General features: G+C 38.9%; 1 protein-coding gene across 2 annotated transcripts in view; it reads right to left on the bottom strand.

Moving 5' to 3' along the window:
• Positions 1-24451, bottom strand: part of NME7 (NME/NM23 family member 7) — a 266054-nt gene that overhangs the window by 176007 nt on the left and 65596 nt on the right. For both annotated transcript variants that reach the window (XM_047077044.1, XM_047077045.1), the window contains exons 5-7: positions 20677-20727; positions 16885-17092; positions 3497-3602 (exon numbers count right to left, since the gene is read on the bottom strand). In XM_047077044.1, coding sequence (XP_046933000.1) covers positions 3497-3602; positions 16885-17092; positions 20677-20727 — 365 coding nt within the window. The remainder of the gene's footprint in view (positions 1-3496; positions 3603-16884; positions 17093-20676; positions 20728-24451) is intronic.

The raw sequence follows: 24451 nt of genomic DNA, 5'->3' as shown, positions 1-24451 counted from the left end.
TGTTCCCACTAATCCTAAACTATTAGATCATGAACTTTACCCAGTTTCAATCAGATCAGTGCAAGACCCACCTTAAATCTCTAAAGGTCACACCCAAAACCCTACAATACAGGCCCACTCTCTCTCCCTAGAGAAGTCTGCCAAGACCATCAAGGCGTGTTCTCACTGTACTAAGCAACAGGTTTGCTTGGCTGAAACTATTCTGGACTTCTTTGGGGAAATTGACAGTCAACAGAAGGAAATGACCCAATTCTATTTCAACTGCTCGCGCATCAACACCACCTTTTTAAAAAATCCCTTCTTCCCTCATGCCTATTCTAGACCGCAGGTGAAATTAAATACACCGGGAAGTGAGATCCTTGTAGAAAAAGATAAACATATGCCAGCACTTGAAAGGGCCCACGTAAATCTAACAATAAATTCAACATGAGGTTTTGAACTACATTTCACTGCAGCCACAATTTAACTCTAAGCTATAGTGGATTAATTACACATTTTAAAATGGTCTAAAAGGATCCCTAAAATTGAGATTTAGAAAGAAAAGAAAAACAAAGGCCTCAAAATGCCAACGTTAAAAGTATTCTGCCATCTGACCAGATTTTACAAAATTTCCTTCAATCAACTCATATGCCTCTAATGTTATGTATCAAATATAAATACATGAAACATAGCCAATCTTTTAAAAAATAGCTCTAAGAATGATTTAAACCTGTATAAATATAAAATAAATCATTTTGACATCACCATTCACTTAATCACTTTCATTACTTCAGTTGTATTTATGCAATTATTAAAGTACATAACCATATTTACTAGAATCCTATTTTATTCCTGCCTTTCCATGCATCCCACTTTTCCTTAGAAAAAAATAAAACAGTTGCAGACCCAATTGAATGTATTAAGATACCAAAGGTAAGCTTTTTAATGAAGTTGAAGCTTTTAAACAAGAAGAATTTGTCGCATCATATTAAAACGTGGTGGGGGGGGCGGGGACCTGGGTGGCTCAGTCAGTTAAGCACCTAAGTCCTGGTTTTGGCTCAGGTCATCATCTTGTGGTTCATGAGTGCCAGCCCCGCGCTGGGCTCCACGCTGACAGTGCAGAGACTGTTTGGGATTCTCTGTCTCTCTGTCCCTCCCCTACTCATGCTCTCCTTCTCTCTCAAAATAAATAAACTTAAAAAAAAATTTTTTTTGTAATGTTTATTTATTTTTGAGAGACAGAGCACGAGCAGAGCAAGGGCAGAGAGAGAAGGGGACACAGAATCTGAAACAGGCTCCAGGCTCTGAGCTGTCAGCACAGAGCCCGACGCAGGGCTCAAACTCACGGACCGTGAGATCATGACCGGAGCCGAAGTCGGACGCTTAACCGACTGAGCCACCCAGGCGCCCCAAATAAATAAATAAACTTTAAAAACATAACAATAAAATAAAACATGTGTATTATATATGTATATATGTGCATATTATGTATGTGTATGTGTATACATGTATGTATGTATGTATGTGTACACATATGTGTGTGTGCATATTTGGGTATAAATGTGTGCGTGTGTGTGTGTGTGTGTGTGTGTGTGTGTATTCATCCCAAGGTAAGAAATGAATGCAACATAAAGTCCCAATTTTGTTTTTCATAGCCTGTCAACACCAGCCCTTTCAAATAGTATCATTCCTTCCTGTGGAAGTGTTGCTAACCGTGTTACTGTAACCATGTTGCTGTGGAGTCGTATACGTAGAGGAGGGAACGTGGAGGGTAGAAGAGACCAGGTCTGTATCTTAGATTCCCTGCTCTAAATTGGGGGAAATAACTTACTCTCAGATAGCCTCAGTTCACTTATCTGGAAAAGAATGATATATCCACCTACTTGGCATAATTGACATGAAGACAAAAGGAGATAATGTATAAGGTACTCAGTATACAGCCTAGCACATGGTGGAAAGGTCTCCATAAATGTTCGTGACCGATCGTGCATGTTAGCTCCCTATAACTGTGGTCCTAAGGATTTACAAGGTATTAAGGTACTTCCTAAATAATTAAAGAAGTATTAATTATGCAACAAGATCTTTAAGATCTTCATATCCTTTCAACCAATACTTCTCTTTCTAGAAAACTAGCCAGGGGAAATGACTAGAGATACTGTCAAATATTCATGTACAAAGATATTCTTTAAAACTTTATTTTTAACATCAAAAAACTGGAAACAACCTACATAGCCAAATATTATACTACATCTCTATGACTGCATGGTGTACAACTATTAAAATATTCGTGAAGAATTAAGAGCATCCAAAATGCTCCCTAAAATTAAAACAATATCCTATGGACATACATTGCAACCATGTTAACAATTACATGTCATTTTCAACATGTTTAATTTAAGAATGCATGTCAACAATTACATGCACACATCCACATATTCAGAAGAAAAGAATTTAGAGGAAATATAAAAGTATTAACAATGTCAAGACAATGGAAAACCAGGTAACTTTTACTGTTTCCTTTTTCACTTTATTTCCAAATTTTCTGCTGTATACCCGAATTGCTTTGATACTTGGGGGAAAAAAAAAAAACTAAAAAAACCCATTCACCTATGTTTATTATTCAGAATATTCTACTTTTTTTTAAGGGCAATCTTTTAAATTCTATCCATCTCGGGGCGCCTGGGTGGCGCAGTCGGTTAAGCGTCCGACTTCAGCCAGGTCACGATCTCGCGGTCCGTGAGTTCGAGCCCCGCGTCGGGCTCTGGGCTGATGGCTCAGAGCCTGGAGCCTGTTTCCGATTCTGTGTCTCCCTCTCTCTCTGCCCCTCCCCCGTTCATGCTCTGTCTCTCTCTGTCCCAAAAATAAATAAACGTTGAAAAAAAAAAATTTAAAAAAAAAATAAAAAAAAAAATAAATTCTATCCATCTCATTTCCAAAAGAATTGGGAATAGTTCACAAAAATGCACACAACAGAATAAAACAGATGAAGAAAAATAAAGAAAAAAGTTTACACTCTCAGTATATAGCCATATAGATATATCTACCTATCTCTGCACGTGTGCACATGTGTATATGTATGTATGTATGTGTACAAATATGTATTTCTGTAATCACAGGACTTTGTTTCATATACTAAGAACTGAAGGAAGTTTCTCCAGCTTTCTCAGGGCATACTGCAGACATTGTTTTAAGACCTATTTCAGTGAATTAAGTAAATCAGTTATGTGGTGGGAGGAGGCGGATTTAAAGTCAAGGAATCAAGATCTTAAACAGGACAAGCATGATCATGATCAGCACCTCAAGGAACGCCTTTTTAAAAAAGGTACACATATGTAGATAAATATAAGTGGAGACAGATTTTTCACTCGTGTTACCTTTACTCATGTGGCTTCAAAGAAAAAAAATGCTAAAATGATACTTTCATTCCTGCTGTGAAATACGTCAGAAAATGAACTAAGAAAATAAGCTCCTATTAACAAAATGTACTTGGATACACTGTATTTAACATAGCACTTACCTTCACTGATAGCATGGGGCTTAATGATGCAACAGGTACAATTGGTAAATTTAGCGGTGTTTGCGGGTCCACAAACTCCACTCGAAGGAAAAAATAACTCCGTTTCCTAAAGACAAAAAGAAATAACTTTGGCATATGTAATCTCTTATCTTGGACTCCTAGGATATTAATGTGAGAAGGGAAAAAAAAACGACAGGATTACTTTTAAAGTTTCATAATGAAAATTCTTTGCTTCAAATTTTCTAAAAATGACTTTTACAAAGACTGATGAACCGAACCCTGTGTTAAGTCTTGGAATCAAAAGATCATCTAAAAAAAAGTACAATTAGGGGCGCCTGGGTGGCGCAGTCGGTTAGGCGTCCGACTTCAGCCAGGTCACGATCTCGCGGTCCGGGAGTTCGAGCCCCGCGTCAGGCTCTGGGCTGATGGCTCAGAGCCTGGAGCCTGTTTCCGATTCTGTGTCTCCCTCTCTCTCTGCCCCTCCCCCGTTCATGCTCTGTCTCTCTCTGTCCCAAAAATAAATAAAACGTTGAAAAAAAAAAAAAGTACAATTAAAGTAATGAGGACATGTAGCATTCTGCCTTAGGATTAAAACTAATAACATCTTAACATACTTTGAATATTGGAAGTAATGAATATAAAGTTCTTATTTTCCTCAAAGCATTAGTTCATAGACACAGGTCCGATTTTAAACTTTTTATTAAAATTTGTGAAATTAAAAACTAGGAATTCTTTGTAGAAACAGATCAGTATTTAAGAATCAGAACTGCGAAATAGCTTTAACTAATTAGCTTAAACTAATGAACTTACTACAATTCTAGCATACAATTAAATCATATAAGCTTTATTTTATAACCAGATTCAGGCTATGGTATCTGCTTTGTCCATGGTTCCCTTAGATGACAACTCAGCAATCTGAACCAGCCACAAACACAGTCACACTAATTAATTCTTTTAATTATTCAGATAAATGCCTTCCGCCTGAAGCTTTTCCTACTGTTATTTCCAGCATTCCCCATAAGTCCCTCTGTCCCAAGCTCCAAAGGACTCTACCAACGTGTAAAGGGCCACTTCAAATATCACCGACTCCAGGAGGCCTTCTGTGACGTCCCCAGTCAAAACTGTGGCTATTTGGGCAACTGCCCTTCACAAGTTTTAGATCTGCAGCAAGTAACTAACCTGCATGGCTTTGTAGGTCTTTCAGCACCTAAAACAAATGCCTCAAAGTAAATACTCATTTATCAACGAATTTAAAGATTGCAAGATCACAGGAAGTGTTAATGTACTACACATTTTGAAAGCCACAGTACAATGTACTGTGTACATTTTGAAAGCCACAAAGAAGATGTGGACTTGTTCAAACTGGAAAGGAAAGGCCTCCTCTAGAGTTCCCGTTTCTGTGCTTCCTTTGCAACAAAACTCCTCAAAAGGGGGGGTCTTTATTCTCTGTCTTTACTTTTCACCTCCATTCTCTCTTAAGGTGACACTTAGGTTTCATCCCCAAACTGCTCGATGTGACCTCTGCGTTGCCAAGTACTCTGGTTACTTCTCATCCCTCGCCTCACTGGGCCGAGCGGGATTTGACACAGGTGATCTCACTCCATATCCTGCAATGCTTCCATTCATTGACTGTCTTCCTACCTCACTGGCCACTCCGTCTCAGTCTCCTCTGATGGTTTTTGCCCATGCGGCTGACCCCTCTGTGTTGGAGAGCTCCAGGGTCCATCTTCTACCTACGGTCACTCTCTTGATGAGCTCAAGTCCCATGTCTTTAAATGCCATCTGTATTCTGATGGCTCCCACGTTTCTGCCTCCAGTCCAACCTCCTCCCTAAATTCCACACCCATATCTCAGCCACTACCACTTATAGAGGATGCACATTTAAAATGTCCTGATTTCCACCATCTCCCATAAAATCTGTTCACTCCCACCCTGTTTTCCCATCCTTCCAACTGCACAGGCCAAAGAAAAAAAAACTTCGAGTGATCCCTGATTTCTCTCCTTTCCTTAGCCATCCACCCAATGGCTCAGGAAATCCTTTATAACGTGTCCAGCCAGAATCCAACCGCTTCCATATCGGTCACCGCGGTCCATGCCTATCACCAATTCTCCCTCTGACAACTGCTCTAGCCTCCTAACTGGTCTCCCCATTCCAACTTGCCCCCCAGCACACCTACACCCACCTGGCTTGATCTATTCTTAACACTGCAGGCAGCATGAAAACCTGTAAAACACATGCCGCTCCTCGGCACAGAACTCTCCAGTAGCCTTTTATCCCATTCGGAATGAATTTTAAAGTTCTAGACGTCTACAAGGCCTTTCAGGATCTGGCCCCTAGGCCCCTAGCTGTACCTTGAGCTAATCATCGGTTTCCACAAAAACATTTAGATTTCCGTCCGGGCACCACTGGCCTCACCCCCTCGCTGTTTGACTAAACACAGCAAACAAGTTCCCACCTCAGAAACTTTGCTTGTACTCTTCCCTTCCTCCCGGAACACTCTTTCTCTCTGATATCTGCATGGTTCCTCCCTCACTTCCTTCTGATCTCTGCTCAAACCAGAGACGGTGAGGACTTCCCGACACACATTTGTATTTATATATCAATATATTTCACAGCATTCCTCACTTCCACTCAACGCGCAATCCTTCCTCCACCCTGGGCTTTTTCTATCCCTTCCCCCGCTTTATTTTCTTCGGAGCACTTACCACCTGACTTGTTTTACGTCTATTTGTTTATTATCTGGCATCCCCTTCACCATCAGATGCAAGCTCCGAGTAGGCCGGGACCTCGTTTTGCACTAGCAGCTTCTCAATGTTAAGAAACGACTGAAATTCAGAAACTAATACATTCTGCATGTGCTAAGAAATAAGATCTCTCTACCCACGCTGCACATATAAGAAAGCCTTGACTAACGAGCCCTTGGGGGTTAGCAAGGGGCAAAGCCAGTATTCAGACCCAGGTCGCGCTGGTTGCAAAGCCCTGAGCCTTTTCCATCACCTGTCCTTCAAAAGTAAAGAAGCCGTGCTAAATTGTTCCACCCCTAGCTGAACCAATTATTGGGCCAGTTATTTTTGTCTCGACTTTCCTCTTCTCTTCCTCAATTTTTAAAACTGAAAATGCCAGCTTTCCTAGCACTCATTTACATATGCTGAATAAATATGTATTTCAGGCAAGGCATATGAAGGTCTTACTTAAATCTACCTTCTTGGCGAAAGTGAGTTAATTCTACTTTCTGCCTTTGCTTTCTCTTTCTCCCTGCATAGGTTGTCCTATCTGTCCCAAGGATTAATCTAAACGGACATTTGCAAGAGCACTTCTACTAGGTCATTGTTATGGCAACTGATTTAGAGAGTTTACACAACAAATGTGATAGTCGCACAAAGAAATGTTCGCATCCCTTTGTGATCTGAGCTGCTTAAACACTTTACATAAAGCTCCTCTCCTTCCAAGGGTTCCTGCTATTACTCTTAGCCTTTTATATGTTCCTAAACTACCTAGCAGGAAGGATAGAGATATGTAACTTTACCAAAACCTAAAATGAAGACTGATGGAGTCTTCAATTTTTTTTTTTTTTTTTACTATACCTTACTTAACAAATTGTAACAAAACAGTAAGCACTGTTTCATAAATTTCACCTAAAATCCCACCCCACCGGTAATCTCACTAAAACATCTGACTAATCTACATTCTTATCTTTATTACCATAATAAAAGCATCACTAAATGGTTGTTAGTTAAAAGTTTCTCCAAAACTTTTACATTGTAATTTTAAATATCATTTTTGTAAATGCCTCAGACTAAACATGAAAACACTGAACTTGCTCTCTACATACCCTCATACCAAATAAGAAATCTGTTCTCAGAAAATCCAAACCTTTAAGAAATGAAATATGAAGTCACGTGATCAATGCAGCCTTATTTACAAATAAAAAAAAGAGAGAGAACCTAACAAAATGTCCAAAAGTAAGGGGATGTTTAAATAAATCATGTTATATTCATACAACAAAATATTCTGTAGCCATTAAAATGTACTCCTGTAACAATAATCTGTTAACATGAAAAATATCATATTAAGTGAAAAAAATAAGTTAAAATCAGGTACATGGTGTTCCTATGTAAATTATATAAATGATCAAGGGAACAAGCTGGAAAGAATATGCCATAAACAAACTGTAAACATCAGTGACAGGATTACTGATGCTAAATTTTCTTCTCTCCACTTGCCAAATTCTCTGAAAGTGTTTCCATCACTAACGTATTCTAAAAAACGGTAATGTTTAAAACAAGGTAGGCCACTATTTTTGGTATCCAAAGTTGGTTAAACATGGGGCTGGTGGTTAAACATGGGGCTCTGGAGACAGAGGTACTCGGGCTCATGTTGTCAGGAGGCCAAGGTGCTTAAATTCACCAAGTTTCAGTTCCTGGTAAATTGGGATGATCTAAGCGACTACACGGGAGACTGTGAGAATTAAATCAGATATAAAAGCATGTGGAATGATGCCTACAACGTAATGAGTACTCGATACACATAAGGTCTCTGTTAGTTTTGAATTCCAAAACATTTTTGAACACCAGTGACCTAGATCCTGGAGGTATGACGATGAATTGGACATCCTCGAGGAATTCACAGTCTACTGAGAGGATAAACATAAACACAAATACTTTTCAAAGATGGTAAGAAATAGAGGTATGTAGTAGGTATGAAGGGTACCTCACATAGAACCAGGAAATTGATAACAGTTGAGCAGAGTTGTTGCCACTGGTTTCTAAGTTTTGTTGAGGTATAATGAACATACTACCAACTGAGTATATTTAAAGGATACAATTTGATAAGCTTTGACATGTTTATTCCTGAGAAAACATCACCACAATCAAGATAATAAGCATTATCAGTCATCCCTCCTTCCTCTGGGCAATCCCTTTCTTCTGCCTCTCCCTGCCTCCCCTACCATTAACCATTACCTTTACCATTACGTCCCTTACCATTAACAAGTTGGCCCTGTAACCAATGATCTGTTTTCCATCGTTAGGAATTAGTTTAATTTTTAATAAGTTTACTTAAATATAATTATATAGTATGTGCTCTTTAGTCCCGCTTCTTTCGCTCAGCAAAATTATGTTGAGATTCATGCAATGTAGCGTATATCGATACTTCATTCCTTTTTATGGCCTAATAGTATTCCATGTGTTAATATCATGGTTTCTTTATCCACCCATCTCTTGGACATTGGGTTATTTCTAGGTTTGGGATATCACAAATAAGGTTGTTATGAACAAAGTTGTTATGCGCAAGTCTTTGTATTGATATTTGTTTTCATTTGTCTTGGGAAAATACTTGAGTGGAATGGTTGGATCACAGGGCAGCTGCATGTTTAAGTTTTTAGTTGAGTGCCGGCCAAACTATTCCCCAAAGTGATTGTACCATTTTAAATTCTCATCCATCCCCCCACAGTGACTGTACCATTTTAAATTCTCATCCATCAGCAGTGTATGATAGTTCCTAAGTTTCTCCTCATCCTTGTCACTTGATATGGTCCGTTCTTTTAAACCTTAGCCATTCTGAAAGCTGTGTAGTGTTGGCTCATTGTGGTTTTACTTAATATTTCCATAATGTCTATTGATGTTGTGTACTTTTAATGTGTGCTTACATACCATTCATGTATCTTCTTTGGTGAAGTAAATGCCTATTCAAAATTTTTGTCCATTTCTAAATGTGATGTTTGTTTTCTTAATAAGTTCAAAATTCACAATGAAAAAAGACAAAAAGATCAATAGAGCAAAGTTAAGAATCCAGAAATACACTCTCAGATACATAGTCAACAAATATGACAAAGGTATAAAGGTAACTGAGTGGAGGAAAAATTGTGATTTTATCTAATGATGCTGGAACAATCAGACGTCTATACACAAATTTTGGTCAGATCCTATGCCATATATAAAAATTAACTCAAAACGGATCATGTAGCTAAATATAAAACCAAAAACTATAAAATCGCTAGAAGAAAACAAAAGGGAAAAGTTCTGTGACTCTGAATGAGGTGACAATTTCTTAGATGTGACACAAAACCCACCACACATCAAAGAACAAACTGATACGTTGGACCTCATCAAAACTAAAAACTTCTACTCATCCAAGGACACCGTTGAAGAGAATAAAAGTGCAAACGACACACTGTGAGAAGGTGTTTGCACATCATATACCTGGGTAAAAAATCTGCATCTGTAATATATAAAGAACTCTGAGCAGAGTGAAAGGGCCAAAAAAAAATTACCCGGACAAAGGGAGATATGGCATTCCAAGGCAGAGGGGCAGAAAGAGTAAAGGCGATAGAGCAAGAACACCACAGTCTAAAGAAGGAGAGGCAGGATGTGAGACTGGAGAAGAGGCTAGCATTCAGATCATTTTCATAAAACACGTTAAGGAGCTTTAACTTGATTTGGGGGATAATGCATCACTCTGGAACATTTTCAGCAGATTCATGACATGGACAGATCAATATTTTTAGAGAGCTTGCTCTGAAACCTATGTGGAAGAGGTATTTGTGGGAGAAAAGTCTGAGCCAGAGCTATTATAGCAACCCAGGTTACACAGTGAGAGTAGGAATGAAGGAAAAGGAGAGAACTGAAGAAAATGTTTAGAAGATAAATCTACACAACTTTTTATTCATTGGATGTAGGGGATAAAGGAGGCAGAAGAATATTTACTGGCTCTCAAGTTCCTTTGTTTTTGTTTGTTTGTTTTTTTGGTTTTTTATTTTTGACAGAAAGAGCACGAGTGGGGAAGGGGCAGAAAGAGAGGGAGACACAGAATCCGAAGCAGGCTCCCGGCTCCGAGCTGCCAGCACGGAGCCCGACGCGGGGCTTGAACTCACGGACCGAGAGATCATGACCTGAGCCGAAGTCAGATGCTCAACCGACTGAGCCACCCAGGCGCCCCTCAAGTTCCTTTGTTAATGGTATGCAGAATACAAAAGGAATAGTTTGGTGAGTTAAAATTAATCAGTTCAGTTTGGGATGCATTATTTGAGTATGAATCTGAAAGACTAAGGAGAACCCTACACATAGAATTAAGAAATTGAGTTGTCCACATAAAATCATCTTGTACAATTTATTGACTATCCATCTATCTCTTGCCCAATGATTCATAATGCCACCAAGATCTCATTACTTATGGGTCATTTCTTGAGTACCCTGGGCTGTTACACCGACCCACTTGTCTACTCCCATACCGATATCACACTGCTTTTCCTACCAAAGCTTTATAAAAGGCTTCCTCTCGCATAAAGAAGTCATCTTATCACCACCATTTCTTCTTACCCTTCCAAACTTCCTTGGCGCTTTTGGCTCTTCTACGCAAGAATTTCATTAAGCTTCAGGAAAAACTCTGCCTCAATTTTGACTGGAAATGCACTGAATTTATAGATAAATTTGGAAAGACTTTTTATCATTAGGATACTGAATCTTCACATGCATGAACGTGGTATAGATCTTCATTTATTTAAGTCGTTTGTTATGGCCTACAATAAAATTTATGGTTTTCTCCATAAAGATCTCTCACATCTTTTGTTAGGTTTATCCTGAGCATCGTATACTTTTTTTTTACACTATGAAGGAACTCTCTTTTAAGTTTACATTTTCTAACTGGTTATTTCAGGTATATCAAGAATACTATTGATTTTTATATACTGATAATATATGCAGTACCACTAATAGGTAGAGATTTGAGAAGCACCATGAAAGTGGAGTATTAATAACAGACAATCTCCATTAAATGCTATGTTTTAGGCACTATGCTAAACAGTTAAATCATTTTATTTAATCCTCAGAAGAACACTATAATGTAGGTACAACTATTCCCTTATTTTACGGACCACGACTGAGAAACAGAGCAACACATTAGTAGGTGAGAGAATGGAGCCTGATTAACATCATCACTTTAAAGGACAGGTGAAGGAAGAACAGCCAATTAATAAGACATAGATCATGACCTGATAGCTCTAAAGAAACAAGGGCAGTGAGACATCACAAAATCAAAATAGGGTAGAGAATTTCAAAAAGGAGAAAGTGTTCAAACTTAAATGTTGCAGACGGATACAAAAGAAATAAAAATTTTTCCTTGAATTTTGTAAGTAAGAGGACATTGATTATTTTATCCAAAATGATTTTGGTGGAATGAAAAGATGAAGCCACATTGCAGTGGTTGTTCTCAGTGAGTAGCCACAGGCAACTGAAGAGAAAATTGTGACTATAGTCTAAGCTTTGGTGAAATCTGGATAAGGAAGAAAAAAGGATTAAATTGTAACTAATAGGAACTTAAGATAAAGGAGAGATTATTTGGGGATGCTCGTGTGAGGTTTTTCAGTTTTTAATTCACATGTCCTGTCCTTGCTTCCTCATGTGTGCTGTGCGTTGCAGCCAGATTTCTCTTTGATAGCTAATTAGCTAACACGACGTCCACAATACTCACTCCTCCCAAGACAAGAGTCAAGAAAAGGTGTATCCTACAGGGTTCATGACGATGGGGTATTTCAGGGACGAATGTCAGAAAGAGCTAAAAAATTTAGGTGTACAAAATAGAAACAAATATGTTTAAGACATTTCTTCAGGAGGAATGATTACGGTAGCTAACACTGCAGAAGCTTCTCCACTATAAAAAGAAAAAAATCATTCTGCAAACTGTATTTGAAGATAGGCACATTACGTATGTGCAGCCATAGAAAAAAACATGTACTTAAGACAAGACTAGCAGAGGCACCTGGGGGGCTCAATTGGCTGAGCGTCCGACTTGGGCTCAGGTCATGATCTCACGGCTCATGAGTTCAAGCCCCACGTCGGGCTCTGTGCTGACAGTTCAGAGCCTTCAGCCTGATTCGGATTCTGTGTCTCCCTCTCTCTCTGCCCCTCCCCTGCTCATGCTCTGTCTCTCCCTCAAAAATAAATAAACATTAAAAAAAAAAAAGACAAGACTAGCTTTATCATATTAAAGTATAAAGCCTCCCTTGCACTTCTGAATCCACTTATTTTCAGCATCAATAGTATTAAATAAATGCACAACCTATATTAACTACCAAATAAAAATATGTCTTTTAGGGGCTCCGGACCCAACTGCAGTGTGGGAGTGTTCTCCCACACAAAACACCAAAGCAATTCTCCCAGCAGGGTGTCCAAGAAATCAACTCCCTTCTGGCACTATCTACCCAGAGACAACATCGGTTTCAACAAATTAAAGGTTCAGTCCTACAAGGCTACCCTCACTTCAGATGCCAGTTACCAACCCCAGGCAACCTATGCTTCTGACTGTCTGCCTGTCTATAGACACAAAATTCCAATGACCTCTACCTTCGGTTCAATTAATTTGCTAGAGAGGCTCACAGAATTGTGGGAAATACTTAAGTTTACCAGCTTATGAAAGGATACGATAGAGGCTATGCATCAACAGCCAGAAGAAGAGATACATGGGGCAAGGTATGGGGAAAGAGCACACCATTCTCCCCATCTCCACTTGTTCACCAACCCCAAAGATCTCCAAACCTCTAAAGGTTTTTACGAGGCTTCGTTACATAGGCATGGCTGATGAAATCACTGGCCATTGGCGATTCCTTAAGTTTTTATTCAAATTCTAGTTAGTTACCATACAGTGTGGTAGTGTTAGTTTCAGGTGTACAATATCGGGATTCAACACTGCCACGCAATACCCAAGTGCTCATCGTAAGTGCACTACTTAATCCCTATCAGCTATTTCACCCTCCCCCCCCCCTCACCTGCCTCTTAGCCCCTCTCCCCTTCCCAGGGGTCATGAGATAAAGACTGAAAGTTCTAACCCTCTAAACACACTGTTGGTCCTCCTGGCAACCAGCCTCTATCCTCAGATGCTTTCCAAAAGTCATTTCATTAACATAACGAAGGACACCTTTATCACCCCCAACACTCAGGAAATTGCAAGGATCTGACGGAGCTGTGACCCAGAAACTGGACAAAGATCAAATATATATGAAAAATATACTTTGGTCATCTGCACGACCAAATATGCATTTCTTATAAATCATAATACTGCAACATGGTATAGTTGGACTCACAGTCAAGATTCATGGTATTTTCATAAAAGGCAAAGAATATTTGTAAGGTAAGATACCTTGAGAAAAAGATCAAAATTATATGCTCACATTTTCCCACTTCTTCCCATTTTATTTATATCAAGGCTTTTAATACAAAAACTTAAAAAGTATATTGTTCGCTAATGGGAAGTAACCAGGGAATTTTAGTGGCCAACACCAGAAGTCATTCACCATTTGTTATGTGCCATGCAGGTTCTACTGATCGAAACATGAAAATCGCTCCCCTTACGGTGCTCACTGATGGAATCATCTAATATATCGATACATATAGAGCCTAAATTGTCTAAAATCTGACAAGCATACCTGAGCTTAAATTTATTAAATAAACTGATGGAAATGGATGGGGTAAGATACTAAGGGAGGGAAGGAGGGAAACAGGAAGCAAATATCAATGAGCATGGTCAGTGACTTTCAGTTCCAGCTTCCATTTATTTCATTAATTATTTATTCCTATCACTTATGTAATATCTTGAAAGATCTGATTGGTAATATAACTCCAGAAAGGAAGACTACATTTAGAGTGATTGTCTACTACTAAAATCAAAGGTCAAAGACTATAATCACTCTCTTGCACACTCCATTGACTACCGAGACCTTCCTATCGAGTTCGCTTCACAAAACTACAGCCATGGTTGAAGTCAACGCTCCACCTACTCTGCACCTACACCCATGCGGCTGAACAAGGACGGAGAACAACCACACTCAGAATTCAGAACCATGAACATCAGGTGGGCCACTTACTCAGCACCACAACCGTATTTCCCTAATTGCTTCCTGTTCCTAGTCTTTCTGATGATTACTTCACATTTTCTCTCTCTTCAAACCAATAAACACCGTCTCCCTCATCCTCACTTTTAGCTGTTTTTGACCTTGCTTCCTATTGTCTTAATTAAGGGAGTAAGAATCAGCATCTGCGCCCCCATAGTCCGCCTTCGCACCTGTTGCTACAGACAACTACTCCTGCACCCCATTCCCTCTCACCTAATCAAGCACATTGTGCCAGTAAGTCTCACTCTTTTTTCTACATCCTCAATTTTTCACATCTGTAATTCTTCTCATCTTAAAAAAAAAAAAAAGAGAGTGAGAAAAAAGATGCTGCTTTTCTTCACAGCTACCACCTCATTTCTTTGCTCAACATCCAACAACACTCCTAAAAAAAAGTTGTCTATATTCCCGTCCTCCAATTTTCTTTTAAATCCCTTCCGGCAGGACTTTGACTCTATTGCTCTCTTACAAACTTCACCAATGAACTCTCCATTGCAAAATCCAGTGGTCAATTTCAGGGCCCTTCTTTCTTGATAGGTCTGCTTCATTTGACGCCACTGATCATTCTCTCCCCTTTGAATATTTTCCTCACCTGGCCTCTGGGACACAATCATCTCTGAGGTTTTTCCTTCTCCCTCACTGACGGCTCCTTCTCTACCTCCTTTGCTGCTTCCTCCTCTTCAGCCTTTTACTAAGAACATAAAGATTCCATCTTTGTTCTCTTTTCTTCTCTATCTGTACTCTCTCCTGAGTAACCTCAGCCATTCTCAAGGCTTTAAATACCATTTAGATGCCAATGACCCCATATGTACTAGTCTAGACCTCCCTCCCCAAACTCATATAACTAAATTTTTTGCCCAACATCTCTCCACTTTGATGACTAGCATGCAGATTAAGTTTGCAATGTCCAAAATGTTAACTCCTGAGTTTCCATCCCTACTGACTCTAGCCATGGCTTTTCTGATTTCAGTTTACGTAAATCATCACCCTCCAGTTGTTCATGCCAGGAGCTATGGAGTAATCCTTGATATCAATTTTTCTCCGACTCTACATTTAATCTGGAAGGAAATCTTGTTCAGTTGACCTCCACTGATTAAAATGTATTTTAAAATATATCTCCATACTCCTCTCATTGCCACCACCCTGGTCCAAGCCATCATCTCCCTGGATTACTGCAACAGCCTGTTAACTGGGCTCCCTGATGCCATTTCTGTCGTCTACAGACTATTCTCAGGGCCAGTATAGCCCTTTCAAAGGCCAATTCAATCATGTCAGCCCTCCGCTTGCAGCACTGCAATAGGTCCCAGCTTTCCTCAGAGAAAATGCCAGAAATATTACCATGTGATATCTCCCCTGATTATTTCTGTGCCCTCATCAGCCCCTCCTTCCCTCACCCCCATTCAACTACGCTGTCCTCTTTACTGTTGATTGAACAAGCCAGGCAGAAATTCGCTATTCAAGGAATAGCAAGATGGCCAGTGTACCTGGGACACAGTGAATAACGGAGAGGCTGGAGACAAAGCCGGGGAGACAGATGGAAATCAGATCAGGTAGAGCTCTGGAGCCTACAATAGGGACTTGAGATTCTATTGTAAAAGAGATTTAAAAAAATTCACTAAAGAGTCTTCAATAGTTGAACTGCTAATCTGGTTTGAAAAGATCTCTCTTAGCCTGGTTAATTTTACGTGGGCAAGGTAGAATTTTCATAAACTGAGTGTCAGAGAAGAGGAAAGGGGAATTAGAAGGCTTACGCAGTAGTCCAGACAAAATATAACAGTGACCTAGACCACAACAATCAAATTCAAAGTCTAATTTGAAGGGAAAACTGAAAGGATCTGTTGACAGAGCTGTAAAAAAAAAAAAAGAAAAGAAAAATTCAATTATTTTAAAATTGTCTAATATTTTAATGAAAGCATGACCAGACTGAAAACCATCTTAAATTAGTTAGAAACTTCTCATGATGCTAAGAATAAACATGCAACATCATTAAATCAACATCAGCATAAACCTCGTATAATACCTTATTTATATGGATTTAAAATAAGGAGTAATTGTAAGAAGCATAAAAACTTTTTCATAAACACTAGCTATATATAGGTAAAGAAAAGGACGTTAAGCTTGAAAATAGTGTGAAGTATGAGTCAGGAAAAAATATATTGAATAATGCTTTCTTTCTGAGTATTTACTATCCATAAACTGGTCTTGTGTGAATTCAATAATTCAAACATTTATAAGCCTGAATAATTTAAATGGTTTTGGGACAAAAACCGGGATGACAGGTATTTTAATTGGAGAAAACTTATCTTGACCATGACCAAGTTACCAGTTCACAAAAGAGACATATTATTGAAATGCTGTTTAATTCTAGGCAACAGGTCAAAGACTTTCTCTACTGCTAGGTCACCTGTATAAATCTACCCTAAGTCAGCAGTGACAGAAATGCTTTACTCTGACCTAACACATGTAACAAAATAAAAACAGAACTGAAATATTTTTCAAACACCTTACTCTGGCAGCAGAAGCAAAAGAGTCAGGGCCATGAGCTGCATTTCTTATGCCATCGCTTCCAAAGAGAGCTCTCAGGCTTCCAGGAGCATCCGTACGTGCCAGACCAGAGTTCGCAGGTCCGAGCAGTCTTTTCCACTCACATATAGCATCGTCTCTTAAAATCTCCATGGCGATAATAGGACCACTCGTAATAAACTGGATCAGCTCGCTATAAAACAGGTAAAAGACTGATTTGCTTCATCTTTCTGTCAACCTGTGTATCTCTACTCACAAGAATACATTACAATTGGAGTATTTCAATACACACATGGATATGATGATCTCAGAACTATCGGATACAGTGAATTCTACATAGGCAAGGTAAAATTTTCATAATTGAGTGTCCTCCAGTAGCCTGAGCCACTACATATCGCTACTGGTGTCAAATTATTTACTGTCAGGAAAGAAAAAAAAAAAGCCAATGTTGCGCTTCATTAAGACTACTTCATTGACTTGAAATGCCTATCTATGCTTTTCCCATTGCTCTGAAAGGTACAGAAGGATTTCCCTTTTTATTTTCACGTGGTTTGCCACCGCAGTCCAATCATATTTGTAGTATAGAAAGTGATGAGAGTGATGTCTTCTAACATATTTCCGGTAAGAATTCATTTACTTTTGTGTGGATTAGGATTCAAAGAATGACAGTAAATTTGCAGTCAATAAACACTGAGTTGGGCTAGTGATAAGGAAAACGAAATCAACAGGCCTTGAAAAAATATCCCCCTTCTGACTATAATAGCTACTCTGGGATGTTCCCATCTTAAGTTTCAAAGAGTACACATGGGTTCTTGCTGAAAACTCCAGCACTGAGTCACAGCACCCCAACCCATAAAAACAGTATCTCATTTCCCTTCTCCGCTCCCGTACGTGGATGAGGCAGCAATGGCAGGTTTCACATGGAAATAAGTGACACCATTCCTCCTACTGTTTGGGGCAGGGACAGAATACTTTTTAAAGCAAGTGCATGTTTCTCTCTCTTCTAAACTATGAGAGAGGCCAGAACCCTCTAGAAGAAAAGCACATGGTGTGACAAACACTTTTGTACCGATTAACTCTTGACTCTTTTCCATGCTTCCTTCCCTCATGAATCATGTTACGAGTTAACTCCCTTCCTTTTTAAATCATTTCAATTCATTTTGAAAAGGATTTCTAAAAAATAGTATGTATGAAGAAGTATTCATACGCTCTGTCCTTTAAAAGGCCCCATGACCTCTTCATAGATATTCTTCTAGGACTTAGTAGCCAAAAACAATTAGATTTAAGGAACCCAAATCAGGGGAACAAATCCATGTTGATCCATTCGGTAAGCACATAACAATTACTTAACTACAAATCAGAATATTCAATGATACCCTGGCCTCAAGAAACTTATCATCTAATGTCCTGTTATTACAGAATTCCTCAAAACACATAGTGAATAAGCCTATAACCTATAACCTCACCCTATAATGGGTGTGGCATGTTAATAATGCAGAGAAAGGTGGGCCTGGTCATAAAAAATACTTCTTCATGAGACTATTTCCAATTAATGCAGGTACATCTTTTGTTGTGTCTTTCATAATACCACCAGAAAACTGGTTAATTCACCCAGTTAATAAAATTTACTGCATACTAATTACATATAAGACATTAAACCAGGTGCTGTAATATAATGCCACAAACATAAAGCAAAGCTATAATAGTTTCCAAGAAAACTGTATAAATTTTTTTTAAATATTTATTTATTTTTGACAGAGAGAGAGAGAGAGAGAGAGAGCAAGCGAGCGAGCACGGGCAGGGAAGGGGCAGAGAGAGAAGGAGACACAGAATCCAAAGCAGGCTCCAGGCTCCGAGCTATTGGCACAAGGCCCGACGTGGGGCTCAAACTCACAGACTGTGAGAGCATGACCTGAGCTGAAGTCAGACGCTCAACCAACTGAGCCACCCAGGTGCCCCAAGAAAACTGTATATTCTAACAAGGCCTGGGAATATTTTAAACTGCTTGATTTAAAATAATCTATAACATAATTTTCTATTATACAATTAAAGGAAAAACACTATCATATGCAGGATGCCAAGCAGTATGTTTATTATAGCAGCCTAATATCCTTCTTTATGACAAATGTAAGCACTTTGGGGCACCTGGGTGGCTCAGTCGATTAAGTGCCCGACTTCGGCTCAGGTCATGATCTCGCAGTTCATGGGTTCAAGCCCTGTGTCAGGCTCTGTGCTGCTAGCATGGAGCCTAGAGCCTGCTTTGGACTCTGTGTCTCCCTCTCTCTCTGCCCTTCACCTGCTCATGCTCTCTCTCTCAAAAATAAATAAACATTAAAAAAAATTAAAAATCTCTTTTTTTTTCTTCCCCTCCCCCATGGTCTTCTGTTAAGTTTCTCAAGATCCACATAAGAGTGAAAACATATGGTATCTGTCTTTCTCTGTATGACTTATTTCACTTAGCATAAGAGACTCTTAAAAACTGAGAACAGGGGCGCCTGGGTGGCTCAGTCGGTTAAGCGGCCGACTTTGGCTCAGGTCACGATCTCGCGGTCTGTGAGTTCGAGCCCCGCGTCGGGCTCTGTACTGACAGTTCAGAGCCTGGAGCCTGTTTCAGATTCTGTGTCTCCCTCTCTCTGACCCTCCCCTGTTCATGCTCTGTCTCTCTCTGTCTCAAAAATAAATAAATGTTAAAAAAAAATTTTTAAACAAAACAAAAAAAAAAAAACAAAAACTGAGAACAAACTGAGGGTTGATGGGGGGGTGGGAGGGAGGGGAGGGTGGGTGATCGGTATGAAGGAGGGCACCTGTTGGGATGAGCACTGGGTGTTGTATGGAAACCAATTTGACAATAAATTTCATATTTAAAATAAATAAATAAATAATTCTTTAAAAAATTAAAAAAAAAAGAAATGGAAACACTTTTTTGACAATAGTAATATGCACCTCACAATATTCAAGTGTTTAGAACATAAATTCGGTTTCTAACATATAGTAGTTGCTATATTTCAAGGAACAAAAAATGAGGGCTCCGTGAACATTGCTTCATGCACACAAGAATGCCAAAATAAGAGAGTTTAAAAAAAACAACAAAAATACTCAACACAGGGGTTCCTGGCTGGCTCGGTCGTTAGAGCATGCAACTCTTGATTTTGGGGTTGTCGGTTCGAGCCCCATGTTGAGTGTAGAGGTTACGTAAATAAAAGTTTTAAAACCCTTAAGAAAACGTGGGGCACCTGGGTGGCTCAGTCGGGTAAGCATCTGATTCTTGATTGTGGCTCAGGTCATGGTTTCACGGTTCGTGAGTTTGAGCCCTGCATCCGGCTCCATGCTGACAGCGTGAAGCCTGCTTAGGATTCTCTCTCTCCCCATCTCTCTCTGCCCACCCCACTCACGCACACGTGTGCTCTTTCTCTCTCAAAATAAACTTACAAATAATAGTGATAAATAAAAACATTAAAAAATACTCAACATAAAATACAATTATCACTATTTTACTGAAATCTAAAAAGAAAGCTATGCCTCTTATAATGTAAACAAATCATCCTAATTGCTGCTGATTGAAGTTTAAGATATTTAAGGGTGAAATAAGGATTCTAATTTAATAAAAGGACAAAAAAACAAGTCTTAGAAAACACTTCTCTACAATTACAAAATGTTGCTATGGTCCTTTTGACAGATTATTTTCATGTCACAAATTTTTGAATTATAAAACTGTAATTCTTTAGTTTCCCAGAATATCCTCTACTGTAAACCACTTGCCCCAAATTCAGCACCCACTTTAAAAAGGGCCTTGACTGATGGTCTATATGAAAATCTGTTGCTTCTTTCCTGTAAAATAATCAAAATGACAACAGTTAAGAATTACATAAAAACATTATTGTAGCTTACATCAATAAAATAAAATAAAGATGAAGTTCTCTACTTATTTGATCGGTATGGAAACTGATTAATGACTTTTCACTAAATATTCTGTTTAAATTGTCCCACCTTTCAAAGTTTTTGCTAGCTGAATATCTACTAAGATGTAAAATTACAATGAATATGAGAGGCAATATTTACGTTTCTCCTGTTATCTATTATCTTCCCTTTCATCAGCATCTTTAATATTCTTGAAACAAAGTGTAACGTTTGACCAATAAGAATTATTTGTTCTTTAGAAGTCAAATAAATTACACTTAAAAATGCAAATTGATCTTCAAATTCAAAATCTGTCACTTTCTTCTCCAAGCTTTAAACTTGAAAGGTCAGGCTAGAATTTTAACTTAACAGTTACAGTTTTCTCTCTGAGATCTCTGCCAAGGAAAGGCTATATACTTGTGTTTTTAAAATCTGTTTGACAAATTCAGCATATCAATGTATTCTTATTGGTTGTTAATATATTAAAAACTAATGCTTTAATTAACATCATCAGAAAAGGAAGGTCAATATGGAGATACTCAGAATTTACTAAGGGAAATAGGAATTTACTTTTTAAATCTATATTCCCACAAAAGAATATCTATAGAGACACTGAAAGAGTAACAGATTAAATCGATTGGCTAAAAAGTCTAAACAACTTTTTATCTTAATCAAACCAGGTGTCTCTCAAACTCAGACAGTTTTAAAGGCTTTGAACTGAGTACACAGTATATAACGAATATGTCAACATTAACTACTTTTTAAAATATCAAAGAAGTTTTTAAGTGTCCTCCAGCATAGGATTATCCTTTCAGGCATGATAATTAACTTAGTCTGCAGTGTTTTAAGATTTTACGAACCTACTACCAAATGAATTCACACAGTAAACTATAGCAGGCACACTCTTTTTCAAACCAAATATACTGAAATATTTTCTTCAACTAGGAACAGATTATGAAAAGTATACTATGTGAGTATAAAAAATAATTAATAAATAAATAAAAATTCATCCCAAGAAATGAGAGGGGAAGAAAACTCATCTTTCTAGAACCTATTATGCCAACATTAAATCATTTTATTTCTCCCAATACATTGAAATTGGTATGATTACCTGCATTTTGCTTATGAAAATAATGAACTTCAACATGATTCCATAACTTGTCCAGGTAAAGTGCTAGTAAGAGAAGGAGGGTGGGGGAGTTGAACCCAAATCTCTTGCTGCAAATCTCTGTTTACACCCTTTCTGTTACCAACTACAGAGGGTCAGAAGAATTCACAAAAATGAAATGGATATATTGTGCCGTAGCCTAAAATGAGGTAAAACTGTCTGAAAAACTCACGTGAGAGCATTTTAAGAGAATTCGCAGCAAGGGGCACCTGGGTGGCTCAGATGGTTAAACTGACTCCTGATTTTGGCTCAGGTCACGATCTCACGGTTAGTGGGTTCGAGCCCCACATCAGGCTCCATGCTGACAATGTGGCACCTGCTTTGGATTTTCTTCCTCTCCCTCTCTCTCTGTCCCTCCCTTGCTCGCTTGCTCTCTCTCAAAATAAATAAACTTAAAATTAAAAAACAGAATTAGCAGCAAGATGACTCAACCAACCAATTGTAAACTTTTCAACAAAACTAAGCTACTAAAAAAGAAAACAAAATCAATCATAATCTTTAACACTGATGAAAAGACAAACATTAATTACGCAAAGTGCTTTGCTATTTTCTTCTAACATGTCACCGACCCCATAGTTATCTCCATTCAACATCCAAAATTGGAACCAAGATGAGAGTTCATGAATTCTTCCCATCAAGGGCATCACCACAGAAAGGAGTTTTGTTGTTGTTTTGTTATGTCTTGCTGTGTTTTTATAAGGAAACCGTTCTCCCACAAAGATTTGTCCATTAATTCTTTCATGAAATATTTACTTAGTGCCTAGCTTGAATCAGGCACTGATCCAAGAACTAGAAGTTCAAAGTCAGGTGCAACTCAGCTGCTGCCTTTCAGGTACTGTTGCGACTGGGGAACTGGCATTTGAACAGACAAGTTTAGCAAAGATGTAAGCGCTGGAAGATACTCCTCCATGGGTCTCTGGTGCTCGTATCGTGACTTACTGGCTGGGCCAAGAATGCAAGGCCCCACTGCCCTCCCTCCTAGCCTTTTCTCCGAGTCACAGTTGCAGTGAGCCACTCGGAGGGATGAGGTCATGTCTCTCTTCAGTACAGAGAGCAGCCTGTGTACTGCTTGCCTACCGAAACAGTGCGTAACCCAAGTTCAAAGCGCCTCAGCTCTGATGCAATCAACTGCGTATACAAGATCCACCTGGATCCGTATCATCTTATTCCCACGGGACAAGGAGAACCAACGTAAGCACGATGCTCCTGCGGCTTTGCTGTACCATCATAAAGTCCTTTGTCACCGACCCAGGTGTCCCACGTCTTCGCTAGCATCCATGAAAGAGTAACAGACTAGCTCGTGAGCTTTCCAGTTGGACAAAATCCAAGACTTGACATTAGGATTAATAGAGATGTACGAGGTGCTATAAAAAAATAAGGAAGCGGTGAAGTGTCCCTGGGCATCTTTATCTTGGGAAGTTTGATGCCTAATTTATTAAGCACTAGTGGTGTAAAGACAAAAAAAAATTTAATCTCACTGAAACTATTCAAAGGCATTTCTCCAGAATTCAGTCCCATCACCTGCTGTGAGGGCAAGCATTCATGACACATACAGACATAGGACAAATTTAACTACTTATAAACAGGCATGACCTCAGTTCCACTAGATAATAATATCACCAGATTACCACTACTAATAACAATACCTAACTTCATATACACTGACTATGTGTAGGGGTCTTTCAAAGCACTTTACGTATATTAAACTCCCATAATCCTTATAACAATTTTACGATACGTTATAACCTCCATTTTGCAGATGAAGAAAACGAAGCACAGAATAAACTGTCCAGAGTCACACACCTACTAAGAGGTGCAATTACATGCAATCTGGCTCTAAATTCTGTGCTCTGAAACTTAAGCCTCCTGCCTTTCTAGAAGATATGCAAACTGCAAGACCTTACACACGGGAAGAGTTCAAATTAAATGCATGTTGTTGTTGGGATAAACTTGAAGGTGTTTCATTAAGGTATCCGGGGATCAGACTTAGCAAAGCTGCACTGAATACCTACGGCTACTCATTGTCCCTGTCCTCACGGAGCCAAAACAGCAACTGTCCCATACAATATATATCCGGGAATAGCAGTAAGACACCTGACCAAAAAAACCAACCAAACAACCAAACACAAAAACACACAAGAAAACAAAAAACAGAAACAAAAACACCCAGTGGAGTGACATAAGAAGGCCACTGGAGCCAGTTCTGCCTAACTGCCACATTAATGTCCCTACCGAGGGGTAAGTCCTGTTTTCACTAAATAACTTAGAAACTATCAGGTCAGACAGAATGGACTGCTTTTCAGGGTAGTAAATCAGCATATGTGCCAATGATACCCATTGGGCAGAGCAAAATGTAAACATTTCCAAAGGCCTCCCTTTGGGAAATCCCAACAGTAACACTCCCTCGTCAAGTAGAAATACTCAATACTCATTTCCTCTTCTACCATTTTCACACAGTGTGTTATACTTCTACATTAAGGAGAAGAG

This window comes from Lynx rufus, unplaced genomic scaffold, assembly GCF_022079265.1.
Source record: "Lynx rufus isolate CCGP_SWC_20201006 ecotype Redwood Valley unplaced genomic scaffold, mLynRuf1.p SCAF_15, whole genome shotgun sequence".
Classification (NCBI taxonomy): Eukaryota; Metazoa; Chordata; class Mammalia; order Carnivora; family Felidae; genus Lynx; species Lynx rufus.
Note: the sequence above shows the minus strand (reverse complement) of the source record. Positions and strands in the feature narration are given on the sequence as shown.